General features: G+C 37.1%; 1 protein-coding gene across 2 annotated transcripts in view; it reads right to left on the reverse strand.

The window, feature by feature from the left end:
- Positions 1–328: 328 nt before the first annotated feature.
- The window catches only part of ADAM10 (ADAM metallopeptidase domain 10), a 115,602-nt gene continuing 99,810 nt past the window's right edge, over positions 329–16,120 (reverse strand). For both annotated transcript variants that reach the window (XM_046653804.1, XM_046653806.1), the window contains exons 15-16: positions 4,384–4,510; positions 329–2,584 (exon numbers count right to left, since the gene is read on the reverse strand). In XM_046653804.1, coding sequence (XP_046509760.1) covers positions 2,490–2,584; positions 4,384–4,510 — 222 coding nt within the window. In that variant the 3' untranslated portion in view covers positions 329–2,489. The remainder of the gene's footprint in view (positions 2,585–4,383; positions 4,511–16,120) is intronic.

The raw sequence follows: 16,120 nt of genomic DNA on the forward strand, positions 1-16,120 counted from the left end.
GTACTTAGCATTCAAAACTTTGCAAAATACATATAAATAAGACCACAGCTCTTCCACCAAGACGAACACTTTAAACGCTTTGAATACTGATTAGAAATAATGCAAAGCAGGTGAGATTAGCTAAGGAAAATGTTCATTATGTGGAGATACAGAGATATCATCAATTTTTTACATGGACTCCTAACTGGGAATAAAGATATCAAGACTTGTGCAGGAAGAGACAATCGTTTTTCTGCTTAACAATCTCTTTCATTTAGTTAGGAAAAGTTGCCCTGTGAGAAGCTTCTTTTGATAGTTCTCAGAGTTCAAAGAGTATGGAACCTTCAAGTTGATTTCATCAGGTCTATTTATTAATAATGCATTTCAAGTTTCAAAAAACCTTACATCTTTGCACAATACTTTATTTTTTTGCAATTTTTAGTAAAAATTTCCAAAGTGAACAAAAAGATACTGTATAAAACACAGTGGACATTAAACTGACAGTAGTATTAGATCTCATTTGTCTTGATCCTTTTGTTTTACCACATCTTGATCTGTAGTGGACAGAGTTCAGTGCACGTATTTCTTTTCAGAAAACATTTAACTTAGACTCAAAATAAAATAGGGCAGTGTGTACCTGCCAAAACCCTACCACAGGATAACATTACAAGCAAAAAATGTACATGTTCCAAAGTCTACCACACTCAAGAAGTTACTAAGAACTCTTGCGGAATAAAAGTAACTGCTTTAGAAATGCAAACCCACCTCCAACCTTTGCACAGTCCAAAAACAAAGGCATTTAAATGATTTAAAAGCAATTACATACATATCTACCTACTTGTTTGTTTAGAATTATTTATAGTCTATCTGGGGTTTCATGTACAAAATTTGTCTCTAAATCATGTACAAAAAGCTGTATTTTGAAAAAAGTCACCACATACTGTACAAGTTTACAAGGAAGAGATCCCATTATTTTCTCTAGCATTTTTGGCCTTGCTGGCTTGCGTCACATTATGAGAATGATTGTGTAAACCTTATACTCTTAAGAAAAAAAAGGAAAAAAAAAAAGCCAAAACACAAATCTTTTCAACTTTCCCTAAATTTTCCTATGTGAAGCCAGGAAAATCATAGCTGTTTACTTCTAATTGAAGTGATGTAGTTGGAAAACAGAAGCAATAAATATGTCACAAGCTTAAAATTTTTTGTAATGCCCCCTTCCATTCCTGCATAGCAATAAGCCTATTAATATATTAAATGCTTTTGCTTTCTTTCTTTAAAAAGCCAATTATTTACATCTATTTAAAAAATAAATTTGGAATGGGACATTGTGCTGTTTCACCTTCATTGTTGTTAGGGGAAAAAATGTCAGAAGGCCTATCTACAATTTTAACTACTAGTTGAGCAAATCACTCTTCTTTAGTGGTTACCAATGATAGTGATGATATGCTGAAAAAACTCTTCAAATATTTTGATAAAATAAAGACACAGCTTTTCTTTTCCATGTCAGACAAAACCAAAAACATAATTAGCATACTTTAGATATACGGAAAACACAAATAAGAGGCTACAAATAAAAAGAATCATTTCATTGACATAATTTCTACCAAAGTATGAAAAAGATTTCACCTATCCATTCAAAAATGGAATTGAATTAGAAAGTTTAAAATAAGTAAGCAGAAATCAGACATTTACATAAATGACTAACTCTGAAGTAGTATGCTGCATATGTCCAGTTTGCACAACACTTAACTGTGTTCTTCGGCGTAGTCACGCATGTGCTCTTAGCAGCCATTTGATAAAGACAAAATGAATATCAGAACCAACTCCATCATAAGGAAAAGGTAAATTGATTCTCATTTCAAAACTGCCTGTGTAAAGCATTACAGAATCCTGGACCACTGAATACCACCATTCTCTGTTATCCTGAGTATGTCAGTTAAACAGTAATTTTTCATTAAGAGCGGAAAAATTTTATAATACAAAGAAACATCCATATTGCAATTTCTGTTTACAATTGCACACAGAAGTACAGTGTACGTAAGAAATACATGTCTGCATATAACAAGGTATGTACATTGGCAAGTGATGTCTCCAATGTTGAGGTGGTCGAGCTTCCTAGCCTTGACTGGCAGTTGAAAAAAATATATATATATTTCAATTTGTGATAAAAGTTTATCGAGAGCCAAGTTTGCCTGCAAGTGAAGAAAATGCAGCAACGAAGAACAGGGAACATGGGGCACATAATAATATTCTAAGACTTTGTGCCATTAGGTTAAAAATATCTGTCCATAAGAAAATTGGGTTCCTTTTCCACCCCCACCCCCAAATTGGAATTTTCAGGCTTTAAAACTTAAGTAACTCCACCTGGTCTGAGGACATGATCTCTTGCCATTTTTTTCTTCGACTGTTATTTGTGAGGGTTAGTTTGGGGATGATGATTTAATAGGTTTCTCTTTGGAGTGAAGTTTTCCCATTGTAGGCACTAGGAAGAACCAAGGCAAAAGCTGCAGTTAACGTCTCATGTGTCCCATCTGATAACTCTCCCGGGTCCTCTGACGCTGGGGTTGCTGAATGGGCTGTGGAGGTCTCCTCCTCTTTAAAGTGCCTGTGAGTCACAAACGAAAGTAAAATACATTTACTATGGGACTTTCGATCTTTAAAAACAAAGCTGCCATTTCAGTAAGAAAGGTTCTAGATCAGTGCTGCCCGATGGAAATATGAGCTATATATATAACTTAAAATTTTCTGGCAGCCAAAATGAAAAAAGCAAAAAAGAAACAGGTAAAAAAATTTAATAATATTTTTTATTTCACTTAACTCAATATAGCCAAAATATTATCATTTCAAAATGTAATCAATATAAAAAATCATTAACAAAATATGGCATTTTTTTATAGTAAGTCTTTAAAGTCTGGTATGTACTTTATATTTACAACACATGTCAATTGAGACTAGCCATATTTCAAGTGCTCAACAGCCACAACTATTAAATTAATATGATTCTGAGGACAGGATACATGATGAAGAAACTACTGAGTGTCTTTGAATAAATGACTTAACCTCTCTGAAACTCAGATGCCTAGTCTACAAAGCAGGGGTAATAACGAACCCATTTAGTCTGTTGGGAGGATTATATGACAATTCATGTAAAAGTGCTTAACACTTTTTGCGAGAGTTCAATAAATGACAGCTGGGTTTTGTTTTTTTTAAGTTTTTAAAAGTGGAACTTGCTTAAAGTGAAATCAAGTCAAAGAATTGTTTCACTGAACGAGATCATAATTGGTGACATATCTAAAAAGTGTCATGTGGCCCTTGGCAATCCCTAAGAAACTGACATAAGTGCTAGAGTGCTAACACTGCAAATTTACAAAAAGCAATGATATCAAAATCAAATTTCCTGATTTCCACCAAGATTCTGTCCCAGCATGATTACTAAGCTCTCTTGCCCCCAGATAGGTAAACGCAGGGGAACAACTGAAGGAAAATAGAAAAAATTATAAGAAATCCCTAGTTTTAAACTACCCTGTGTGGAGTAGTGGATTCGGCCTGAGGCAAGAGGCTTCAGGAGAAGTCTGAGGAAGGCAGAAGAGGGAAGCGCAGTCATTTAGCTCTGGTTCTCCCCTGCCACTGCCTTGGGACAACGACTGCGCCACACCTACAGTGAAGAGAGTTCAGGTCCAGACGTCCTGAGGGCAGCATAGAAGCCACAATTACCCTGAGGAGGGTGAGGGAGAAATAGATGGGGACTAAATAATCTGGAGCAGTTGCTTCCTACCCTTTTCTTCCCCAAATCCCTGGAGCTAATCTAAGGAAGGTCTCCTTCCAATGATGTGTCTGCCTGAGACGTAAAGGGTAGAACCAAACCTTAGGAGTTGTTTTCAGAAATGGAGAATAACTATGGTTATTTGGTGGCAGAGGCCTTTATTCTAAGAATCTCTTTCCCCATAAGCATCACCCCTAGGGAAAACAAGCTTATGTATCAGAAAATATTTCAAGAGCACCAACAATTAAAAACAGTAACAGAAACGTAGTTATTGGAACAGAAAGAAGAATGACTTAAAAGTAGCCTATGGTAATATTTAAAACAAAAAAGAAAGATTTTAAAAGATGGATAAAAAACAAGAAAACAAGTACTAAGCAAAAATAAAAATTTCTAGGTCTAAATATTTTTAGATACTCAGGATAGATTAGCATTAAATTGGCAGGCATTAAATTGGCAGCCATTATCAAGATTGGACTGATAACAAATACGCTTAAAAAATCAACTAAATAATTCATTCAGTAATCGCATTCTCAAGAAGAAAGTACTACAAAAGTAGTTACTAAAGACTCATTAATAATTCAGTTCTACCTGCTCAACGGTTCTGAGTTATAAAAATACGTACCTTGCTCAAATTGTCTTACCTGGAAGAGGTTTAGGAGGAGGCAACTTTGGATTACTACTTGGAGTGTGGACACTGCATATCTTAATAAATCCAGCCATTAGCATGATCAGGGCAATTCCCATAAGTAGTACTGCCCACCAATTAGCCTAGAAATAAACAGATTTTTCTACTGAAAAAACTATCAAATATTTTAGAATATTTTATACTATATAAACTATAGAATAGAACACATTACATTTTAATTTTTAAGGAATATTTGTTGGCTGGGAGTTATATAGATATCATATATAAGTATATATATATTAATTTCTTTAAATATAAAATAAGCATAAAAAACAAAAATCACTCAAAGTTTCACTTCCTAGAGGAAACCACTCAATCTTAATTTCCTTTCAGTCTCTTTTATATATATATAACTGTTTGTCATATATACACAGAAAAACACATGCAAAATTGGGGTCATCCTCCATATAGTTTATATTGTATTTTCCCATGTTATTAAATATTTTCTGGTTTGAATATTTACTTTTTTTTTAACCTGTTACTCTTACAGACTATGTTTTGTTTGCTTTTATACTCTCCAGTGACTTAGAAGGTACATTTCTTGCTTTAGACTTTAAAAGTAATCTTTAACCTGTATTTTTTTCTAATCATCAAAGTTAAAACTGAAATTCTATCTTTTTTGAGGCCCTTTTTCCTGTTACAGCCTCTATTTCATTTGGAATTTGAGTCTCAGACTACTGATATAAAACTATTTTTATATATATCTTAGTTTTCATCATATCTTATATATACATATATCATAATATTTATTATATATTCATTTATTTAAAGGTTAATGGTCTTTTTTAATATGAAAAGTAGAAGGAAATACACATTACAGAGGCAGAGAAAATTTACACAGTCTAAAAGGAACTAATATAATTTAAGTTAGAAGTGAAATTTTTAAATAAATCAGTTACCCAAACAAAAAATCTTCAAAAATTATTACTATAATCTTATATATAAAAACATTACTGTTTGCATTCTTAATAAATCTTAAGTCTACTTTACAACTCAAAATATTCAAATTTTGTTTTAAGATAGCATTTACTAACAAATATCATTCAAAACTTCAAAACTATAAAGTTTCACAGTGGCTTAGATTATTATAATACATATACAGTTATTGGTAATTATTGCGAATAAAACTCTCATTTGAGAAGATTTTCTATGATTTGAGGTCTTATAACAAACAGCCTACTACTTCCATACTGTCTTCTTTATCCAGTAATGACAATGTAACTAAAGTAATAGAAACTAAAACAAAATGCATATTGTGGCAAAATGCCTCAAGTCATTTTTTCCATGTGTGCATAAAGCCTTTCCTATATATATTTTTAAATTTGTTTAATTTTGAAAGAATCTCAAATTTATAGAAAAGTTGCACATATAGTACAAAAAAGTTTTTAAAATCTAGAACCATTTAAGAGTAAGTTGTTAGCATGATGCTATTACACCTGAACATTTTAGCATATAGTTCCTACAACATTAAGAGTGTTTTCCTAGACAACCACAACACAATCATCAAAATCAGGAAAGTAGCACCAATACATCACTACCATCGAATCCTCAGACCCCATCCAAGTTTTGCCATTTGTTCCAATACCATCCAATTCAGAACCACGTGTTGCATTTAGCAGCTGTGTTTCTTTAGTCTGACGCAATCTGAAAAATTTCCAGTCTTTCCTTGGCTTACATAAACCTGACACTTTTGAAGATTACAGGCTAGTTATTTTGTACGGGAATGTCCCTCAATTTGGGTTTCTTGGATGTTTCTTTATGATTAGATTCAGGTCATACATCTTTGGTAAGACTATCACAGAAGCGATGTTCTGTTCTTCTCATTGCACCCTATAGGTGACATATGATTTTGATCTCATTAGTCATGACGTTTAACTTGATAACTTAATTAAGGTGTTATCTGTCAAACTTTACTACAAAGATACTCTTCTATTTTGTAGTCAATGAGTATTTTGTAGGGACATAATGTGAAACTATGTAAATATCCTGCTCTTCATCAAACTTTCAATTTATTCATTTATTTATTCCCTCACGGCTTCCTATTTTACTCAGTAGTTGTCTTTTGGACATGTCCCCAACATTCTTTGAGCACTTTACTTTCTGGCACAAGAAAGTTCTAGGTTCATCTTGTTCTTTCCCTGTCTCAGTCCTGGAATCGGCCATTTCTCCAAAGAGCCTTGGTTCGTTTTAGAACTGCCCCTCCTATGCAGGCACCCTCCTCACTTGTACTCTAACATCTCAAGCCAGGCACCCCTCCACGGGGTGCCCTTCTCACCCTGCTTGGGCCCTATCAACCCATACTGGTCTTCCTGTCCATTCCATACCCTCCACACTCTGGTCAGGCTCCAACGCCCTGCTCTGTGCCACCATAGCTCCCCCATCTGGCATGGATGCCTACCCTTGATTGGGCTCACCTAGTGGCTTTGGAAAGGAACTGTTCAAGAAGGGAGAGGGTAAGATGTAATGCAATTCAGCCTTACTGCTCAAAGATCTGATTTGTCAAGAGAAGCTATAAATCTGAATTTTTATGTGAAATCTATTTTAAATGCTGGCAACTCATTCAAAATTTCCAAAAACAATACGAAGACCATACAAGACATGTTTACAGAGCTGAATCTGGCTTGGAAACCACAAGTTTACAATCTACTTTTCAGAAGCCACTTCTGGTATCCTGCTGAGATTGCCAGATAGTTTTCTAAAATTTTCTTTTGGTTTGAATAGAAAATAATTTTCAGAGCACTGCTCTTCCTGTGAGTTTTTAGGATAATATTCTCTTTCCCTTGTTATATAAATTTTCCATAGTCTCCTGTTGTTTTTTTTTTTCTGTTTTATTCGTCCTCAAATAATAGACCCACTCACTATTTATCAAAAGGCAGAGTACAAGGCTTGCCCTCAAGTCTGTCAACTCAAGTGCTGGTTTATTTCTCTTTTCATTTCTGCCTACTGTCACATGAAGAAAGATATGCACAGCTTCTGTCCTGTTCCTAGCATCCAGAGGCTTTTTAAATATGGTACTGAATAAAGCAGGGCCTTGTTCTACCTCCACTGTCTGGATTTCTGATACTCTGGCCTAGTAAAAACACATGAAGAGCCAAAATCACCAGTTTGTGCTGCTCTAAGTGAGCTTCCTGCTCTATACTAGTAGTTCTCACCCTTGGCTGCACATTAGAATCACCTAGAATGCTTTTAAAACTCAGATACCCAGACCAACTCCCAGACTCACATGGGGTGGGGGTAGGATCCTGACATCAGTAATTTGGTTAATGCTGCCCAGATGACCCCATTATACAGCCAAGACTGAGAACTACTGGTCTGTACCAGGGGTCAGTAAACTTTTTCTATAGAGGGCCAAACAATAAATATTTCAGGCTTTTCAGGCCATATGGTCTCTGTCAGAACTACTCATTTCTGCCACTGTAGTGTAAAAAAGCAGCCACAGATAACAGGCAAACAAATGAGTGTGGCTATATTCCACTAAAACATTATTTACAAAAACAGGGAACAGACCAGATTTGACCCATGGGCTGTAGCCTGTCAACCCTCTTCTATGCCTATATACAGCACACTAGTTTGGGAGACTATACCTAAATGGATACCATTCAACACTAGCTCTTCAGTTCTCTCTCTCTATCCTACTAGCTGTCTTGGGGGAAGCTGAGAGTATCTGACTGGCTGTAGAGAGTCCTGTGACTGAGAAGAGCTGCTCAAATAATCAGTGCTCACATGATAAAGGAATGGTTCCCACTCTGAGTAGATCTAAGGATTATCTGGCAATTCTTATTAAAGCATAGATTCTCAGGCCACAACCCTACCACTTCCAATTCAGTTGTTCCAGTGGAAGGCCCAAGTGACTGCATTTTAAACAAGCTCATCAGTGATCAGGATGCAGATGACTGTTTCTTACTGAGTATAGACATGCTGGCATTGTGGTACAGGACCATTATGAGCAACGCAGAAGTTTGGCATCCCTGGCCCTCATCCATCAAATCCAGTAGAGCCCCTCAGTTACTTTGACAACTACTGTATACATTTCCAAATACCTTCTGGGGAGGCAGTATCACCTCCAATATGATCCAATCCATAAGCACAAAGGGTCAAGGGTCTTCCTACTACCTCCAGGCCGATGGACTAATGCTGTTACAGAAGACGTGCTTCCATTCTTAATGTTCATTAGATTCTCTAACATATTTCCTTGCTTATAGTCTTCTCTGCTCAAAACCATCTTCCCCACAGTCATGAGTGTTACAACTACCGAAAATATGGAACTGACTACGTCACTTCTCTATGTAAAACCCTTCTTCAAAAGCTTCCCACCAAAGATCTCCAAGATAGATTAAGTGGGAGAGAAAAAAACAAAAACTTGAGCACACAACGAAGTACCACAAAGTATATATATGCCTCCACTTATTTTTTTAAAACATATATTCTTGTGAAGGTATAGACAGTTTCTGAAGAATACACAAGAAACTCATCTTGAGAAGACTGGGTTCCAGGGTAAAAAGACTTACTCTTCAATGTATTACTTTGTCAATTTTTTAAAAAAAAAGATTGGGGCCGGCCCAGTGGCACAGCAATTAAGTTCACACATTTCACTTCGGCGGACCGGGGTTTGCTGGTCCGGATCCCAGGTACAGACCTACGCACCACTTGTCAAGCCATGCTGTGGCAGGCGTCCCACATATAAAGTAGAGGAAGATGGGCACAGATGTTAGCTCAGGGCCAGTCTTCCTCAGCAAAAAGAGGAGGATTGGCAACAGATGTTAGCTCAGAGCTAATCTTCCTCAAAAAAAAAAAAAAAAGGATAATCACACTTTTCAAAAGAAAAAAAGTAGAAAAAAACTTTTATTTTAAAAAACACATATTTCTGTGACTTTCGCAGGTGCTCCCTCTCCATAAAACACCCATCTGTATCCTATACTTCTACTGTTCCCTAAGAACTTAGCCTTGGTATCACCTCCTTAAAGAGGCCTTCCCCAAATAGCCTCCCCTATTTTCTGTGAAAACACCATGCAGAACTGAAAATACATTTCTACGTGCTTATCTTCTCTATTCCACACTGGACTGAGAGCTCCCTGAATTTATATCCTACAAATTCAGTACCTATTTCAGTACCTACACAATCTTAAATAGAGACGCAAGTAGCATGTTAAGAGAAGCAGACTGGAGAGAGAAAGGCTGGATTTAATGGTTAAAACTTTGTAGAAAACAAAGGTCAAAAGAACCTAGCCCCAGTTCAGATCAATAATTTACTAAAATGTGGACCCAGGTCCTTGAGAACTTCCAATTCCTTCTAGCAGTGTTCCTGGCCTTCCTCCAAATTTTTCCAGGTAACTACATACCTCAAAAGCCCAAAGCTTGAGGTATTTTAGTGACAATAATAGTTTTTCAGAGTTTAGTGTCTGGAGAAATAGAATATCACAGTGGATAGAAGATAGCAAGAAAAACTAAACAAAACCATGGTGTGTTTGAGAGTGTTAGTAAATATGGCCACCTCTGGTAGAGGGGATGTTTTTTGTTTGTTTGTTTGTTTGTTTTCTAAAGATTTTATTTTTTCCCTTTTTCTCCCCAAAGCCCCCCGGTACATAGCTGTATATTCTTTGTTGTGGGTCCTTCTAGTTGTGGCATATGGGACGCTGCCTCAGCGTGGTCTGATGAGCAGTGCCATGTCCGCACCCAGGATTCGAATCAACGAAACACTGGGCCGCCTGCAGCAGAGCGTGCGAACTTAACCACTCAGCCACGGGGCCAGCCCCAGAGGGGATGTTTTTAATACTATCTTTAAAAGAGAATTAGAGAGTGGGTTAAATGCTAAATTGCATATTTTCTCTTTTCTGTATACTATAAAATCAGGGGGAAGAATACCAACCAGGCTAACAAATGCAAAAAAATGTGTTTCATCTAAAGTTCACAAATTGTCCACTTGTTAGAGTCTGAAAGAAAGGAGAACTGTCATTCATTCAATAAACATTTAATGAGTGTAAATTATGCACCAAGCTCTTTCATAGATACAAGAGTGTTAAGTGAAATTTAAGAGACAAGGAGAATACATCCAAAGGTTTAAAACACAGCCTGGAAATTAACAAGCACTAAATCAAGTCTGAGAAATTAATCCTACATAAGAAATAGACAAATGTTGTTCAATATAGTCATTTATATGGCAAAAAGAACACAAAGAAAAAAGGAGCAAAAAATAAAAGGTAAAATTTACCAGTCTAATCTATTATGTACTAATTACAATGGTTTTTTATTTAATAACTTAAACAAAAAGGATCTATAGGATAACAAAACGATAAAACAAGAGTCACTCAAAAAACCTCTGAGGGGGAAGGGGCAAGATATGCACTCAAGTCTCTCTGGGCTATCTGTAAGATAAGCTTTACTGTTTTTAAAGATCTCCAGGGGCTGGCCCCGTGGCCGAGTGGTTAAGTTCGCGCGCTCTGCTGCAGGCGGCCCAGTGTTTCGTTGGTTCGAATCCTGGGCGCGGACATGGCACTGCTCATCAAGCCACGCTGAGGCAGCGTCCCACATGCCACAACTAGAAGGACCCACAACGAAGAAGATACAACTATGTACCGGGGGGCTTTGGGGAGAAAAAGGAAAAAATAAAATCTTTAAAAAAAAAAAAAAAAAAGATCTCCAGAGAAAACCAACCACAGAATCCTTTCAGTGAATGTTCCAGTGTTTAAGAACTCTCGCTCTAAGCAAACGCACTCTAGACTTCCTGTGGGTCACAAGACCATGTGGGGCCCACAGTTCCTTGTCGTGATACTGATGATGCCAGCCTACATTCCTTTTTATCCTTCAGAAGATACTACAGTCCAGATTTTGACTAAATGTTCTTTTATCTTTCAACACCCCATGAACTACCCCTCACACCAACCTACTAAGCAGAAAGCAACTGGCTAGTAATCTTTTAGTCACTTTAAGCTCAACCTGGGCAAGCAGGACAAAGTATCACTGAGAGAAACCTGAAAATATGACAGCTTAAAAGTTAAGATAATATGCACAACTTTTATTCTTTTCCATATAAATTATGACATTTAAGAAATCTGTGCCATTCATCTAACAACTGTATACCAAATTCTTACTATATATGCTAAGCCCTGTGACAATATTCCATCTTTGCTGTTAAAGTTTCATACGTGCTATCTATGTGGCCTGTTTTACTAGGCAATGAAGGACACTAGACGCCCACAACCACCTTTCAGTTTCAATATATCAGGATGACAAAGTAGGAAATTTCTGTTACAAGTCTCTTCAACAGGAGCCTTACATTGTAGTGACTGGTGAAAATGGTTCCCAAACTTTAGCATGCACTATCACCTGCTGACTCAGTGGGTCCAGAGCAGGGTCTGATAACTCGCATTTCTATCAAGTTCCCAGGTGATGCTGCTGCTGCTGCTGGTCAGGAGACTACACTTTGAGATCCATACCTCTAGATCAGAGGTTGGCAAACATTTCCTATAAAATGCCAAATAAATATTTTAGGCTTTGTGGGGCCATACAAGTGTCTGCTGCAACTACTTAAAGTGCAAATGCAGCCACAGACAATATGTAACCAAATGGGTGTGGCCATGTTCCAACAAATCATTACTTACGAACACTGAAATATGAATTTCATATACCTTTCAAAAGAATACTATTTGGATAATATCTTTCAATTTTTCTTCAACTCCTTAAAAATGTGAAACTGTTCTTCGATCGTGAGCCATACAAAACTAAGCAGTGAGCTGGATTTGGTTCAGGAGCCATAGTTTGCCAAACCTTGTTCTAGATGAAAATTGGTTCTCGATCCTGGCTCCTCATCAGGAATAGCTGGGGAAGCTTTTAAATGACCCAGATACTTAAGCCCCATCCCAAGAGATTCGGAATTAATTGGTCCAAGCCCTAAAGTGATTCTCACGTAGGACCAGGAATGAAAACTACCGCTCTTAATCAATGTTCCCCCAAGTGACTTCTAAGGATGTTTAGGGTTTAATAAGCCTTCCATGAATAAAGGTTTCCAGGGTCAGGCATGTTTGGAAAATGAAGTTATAAAGTTTTTTATTGCAGGACTTCTCAAAATATTCTCACAAATCTCCAAGAGGAGACTACAGTATGCAGTGTTTTCCAGATTCACTTGACCACCAAACCCATGATCTAGTGTTCTGTGACGCACTTGGGAAACACTGCCCTAAAGCTTTCATAAGGAATCACAGATACTTAATGCTTAGTTCATAAAATTATGGCAAAATACGAGAGCAGAAATTAATTCAAAAATGAGAACTAGTTAATTCTTGTCAAAATAATAATAAAAAGACAAGCTCTTGATAAATCTTAAGAAAATAAATGGCCACAAATAACAGGCAATTATTTTAAAAGAGAAGGGGAAATACAATGATAAATTTGGAAGAAATAAAGGACAAAGATGGTTTTCTGTGTCAAACCTAAGAGAAAAAATGTAGAACATCTGAACACATCAATAACTATGAAAGAAACTGAAAAAGAATTACAATACCCTCCACTCTTATTTAAAGAAAAGGAGACTGGGGCCAGCCCCATGGCCTAGTGGTTAAGTTCAGCATGCTATGCCTCAGCAGCCCAGGTTTGGTTCCCAGGCACGGACCTACACCATTTGTTGGCAGACATGCTGTGGCAGTGACCCACGTACAAAACAGAGGAAGACTGGCACAGATGTTAGCTCAGGGCGAATCTTCCTCAAGCAAAAAGAGAAAGATTGGGGGCTGGCCCCATGGCCGAGTGATTAAGTTCACACACTCCGCTTTGGCAGCCTGGGGTTTTGCCAGTTCATATCCTCGGCACAGACATGGCACTGCTCATCAAGCCATGCTGAGGTGGCATATCACATGGCACAACCAGAGGGACCTGCAAACTAGAATCTATAACTATGTACTGGGGGGCTTTGGGGAGAAGAAGAAGAAGAAGAAGAAAAAAAAAAGATTGGCAACAGATGTTAGCTAAGGGTGAATCTTCCTCAGCAAAAAAAAGAAAAAGAAAAAAAGAAAAGGACATAATGATAAAGGGTCTCAACAGATTTACTGATAAATGCTCTCAAACTTCTCAAGAACTAGATGACTCTTTGATAAATCCAAAGAATGTTTATCATTACCTCCTGGCCAGACACACAGTAGGCACTTGGCAAATACAGAATGTATTTTTGAAAAATACATTCAAAACATTATTGTCAAAAACAACTTCTTCCCAGGAAAGAAAGTAAGTTTTTATCATATCATTTCTATGGTACCAGTAGAAGTCAGTAACTCATGCCCTAAAGGATTAAACTGTTAAGGTTCTTCCCACTCTACCCTACATTAGGAGAAAGATGCCTAGAGAAACATACTAGTATACTAGAGAAAGGAGACAATGCCCCTAGCACCACTGGAAAGAAAAGTCACTGAAACTAACCCCTCATTCCTTTCATAGTTTCTTACACCAGAGCATGCTAATAACCTATATTACTAACTAGACGGACACTTTCCTGACATGATGAAATACCAAAGCAAGAGCTATTAATGTCACAAAATAAACTCTGCTACAAAAGTGAACTCTGCAGGTAACACAAATGAGACAAATAACTTATAAGGAATTGGATGTTTATCTTATTGTTTGACTTGGTTAATGCCCCCAAATGCAGCAATGGCGTAGTGGTACTCTTCAGGCATTATGGACCTTCCTATCTGAAAAAGCAGTATGTGAATACCAACGACGGTATAAAACAAAAGCATTCTACATTCACTTAAGGCAAACTCGTCTAAAAACCTAAAACTGCCTGATTAATCAGTTCCAGAGCATAAGAAAAGACTTCATATTATCAATTAATTGTAAGAAGCATTCCACTAACTCCTCAAATCTAAAATATGAAAAAAGATTTTAATAATACTTTAAATAAAAGATCACTTCTATTCAATATTTTTAAAATAGGAATAAATGAGCTTTCGAAATTCTAAATAAAGTGAGTCAAAACTGGAGATAATGGAGAAAAGTAAAAAAAATGTTTTTAGAAGATATAATTTACTATCTAGAAAACAAAATATCTAGCACAACAAATACTCAGTAGATCCCCATTATTAGATTTCTTTTTGAACACATTGTCCTCTACAGTAGGCACGTATATCAGAGTTCAACTTATTCTTATCAGAGATAATCAGGAAAAAGAACTGGATCTGAGTTGAAAACAGGGAAGTAAAGGGCCAAGAAAGGGAAGCTACTTGAAGTCACAGAATTGACAGATGCCAGAAGACGATCTGAGTCTTTGTGCAATTCCCAAGCCTGTACTCGTCCAGTTCACCATAGTGCCAGAAGATGCCTTGAGCTTAAGTGATATTTATTGAACAACTATTATGCACCAAGCACAGGAGTACAAAAATGAGTAACATATCATGTTTTAAGGAGAGCTAAACTAAATCAAATGCCCAATTATTTGGTTTAGAATCTAGGTCTGCTAAATCCAATTTCAATGATCCTCCAACTACATAGTTACTACATACCTAAAAATCACATATTCTAACATGCAAAGTATTATTCTTTCTATGTATAATAAGCATCATTTTAATGCTGGAGAGAATTCCAAAAATTTTATTGTAGAATGTTATCACAGGAGTACCAGGGGATGACCCCATGGCCTAGTGGTTAAGTTTGCGCACTCTACTTTGGCAGCCTGGGGTTCACTGGTTCAAATCCTGGGTGCAGAACTACATACTGCTCATCAAGCCATGCTGAGGTGGTGTCCCACATAGAAGAACTAGAAGGACTTACAACTAGGATATACAACTATGTACTGGGGCTTTGGGGGGGGGGGGGAAACAGGAGAAGATTGGCAACAGATGTTAGCTCAGGGCCAATCTTTCAAGCATTAAAACAAGAAAGTGCCAAAAGGGGCTGACAACTACATAGACAACCTTTCGTGTGCTTTTTTTTTTTTTAAAGATTTTATTTTTTTCCTTTTTCTCCCCAAAGCCCCCCAGTACATAGTTGTATATTCCTCGTTGTGGGTCCTTCTAGTTGTGGCATGTGGGACGCTGCCTCAGCGTGGTTTGATTAGCAGTGCCATGTCCACGCCCAGGATTCGAACCAACGAAACACTGGGCCGCCTGCAGCGGAGCGCGCGAACTTAACCACTCGGCCACGGGGCCAGCCCCTCGTGTGCTCTTAAGGCATCCTCAGTCCTATACACACACACAAAAAATGTAATAAATAATTGCGAAGGAAGGAAAGGAGGAGCAGAGTTCTAAGCCAATTTCCAAAGCAAACTCATTTAGTTCAGGTATAGCACATTCTCAAAAACATCACTTGCAAGCTTCCTACTGATATTTTAATGTAATCACTTAGAAATATGAATATTTAGGTGACTTGAGATAGTCATTCTCAGTGGTCTTTTAAGACAATTTCAGGTAATTCAACATCTGTAAAACTTGGAGAAATGTGGACTTAAAAATAATACAGTTCAGGGGATTTACGTTGGATGAACATCCATAATCATTAACAAATCTGCAAAAGGCTCTGTATCTGATCTTATCCTGTTCAACATTTCCTATCACAGACAAGATGAAGACCCAGAAATTATACTGAAACTTCAGAAAAAAACTTCAGAAATCACCAATTTCTCTTTCATCTCTCCTGTTCAGTGAAGTAGAACCCGCAGCTGGCTATCTGTCACATTGAGACATGGGAGAGGATAAAAACAAGCAGCGCTT

The sequence above is a fragment of the Equus quagga genome, chromosome 2 (assembly GCF_021613505.1).
Source record: "Equus quagga isolate Etosha38 chromosome 2, UCLA_HA_Equagga_1.0, whole genome shotgun sequence".
NCBI lineage: Eukaryota > Metazoa > Chordata > Mammalia > Perissodactyla > Equidae > Equus > Equus quagga.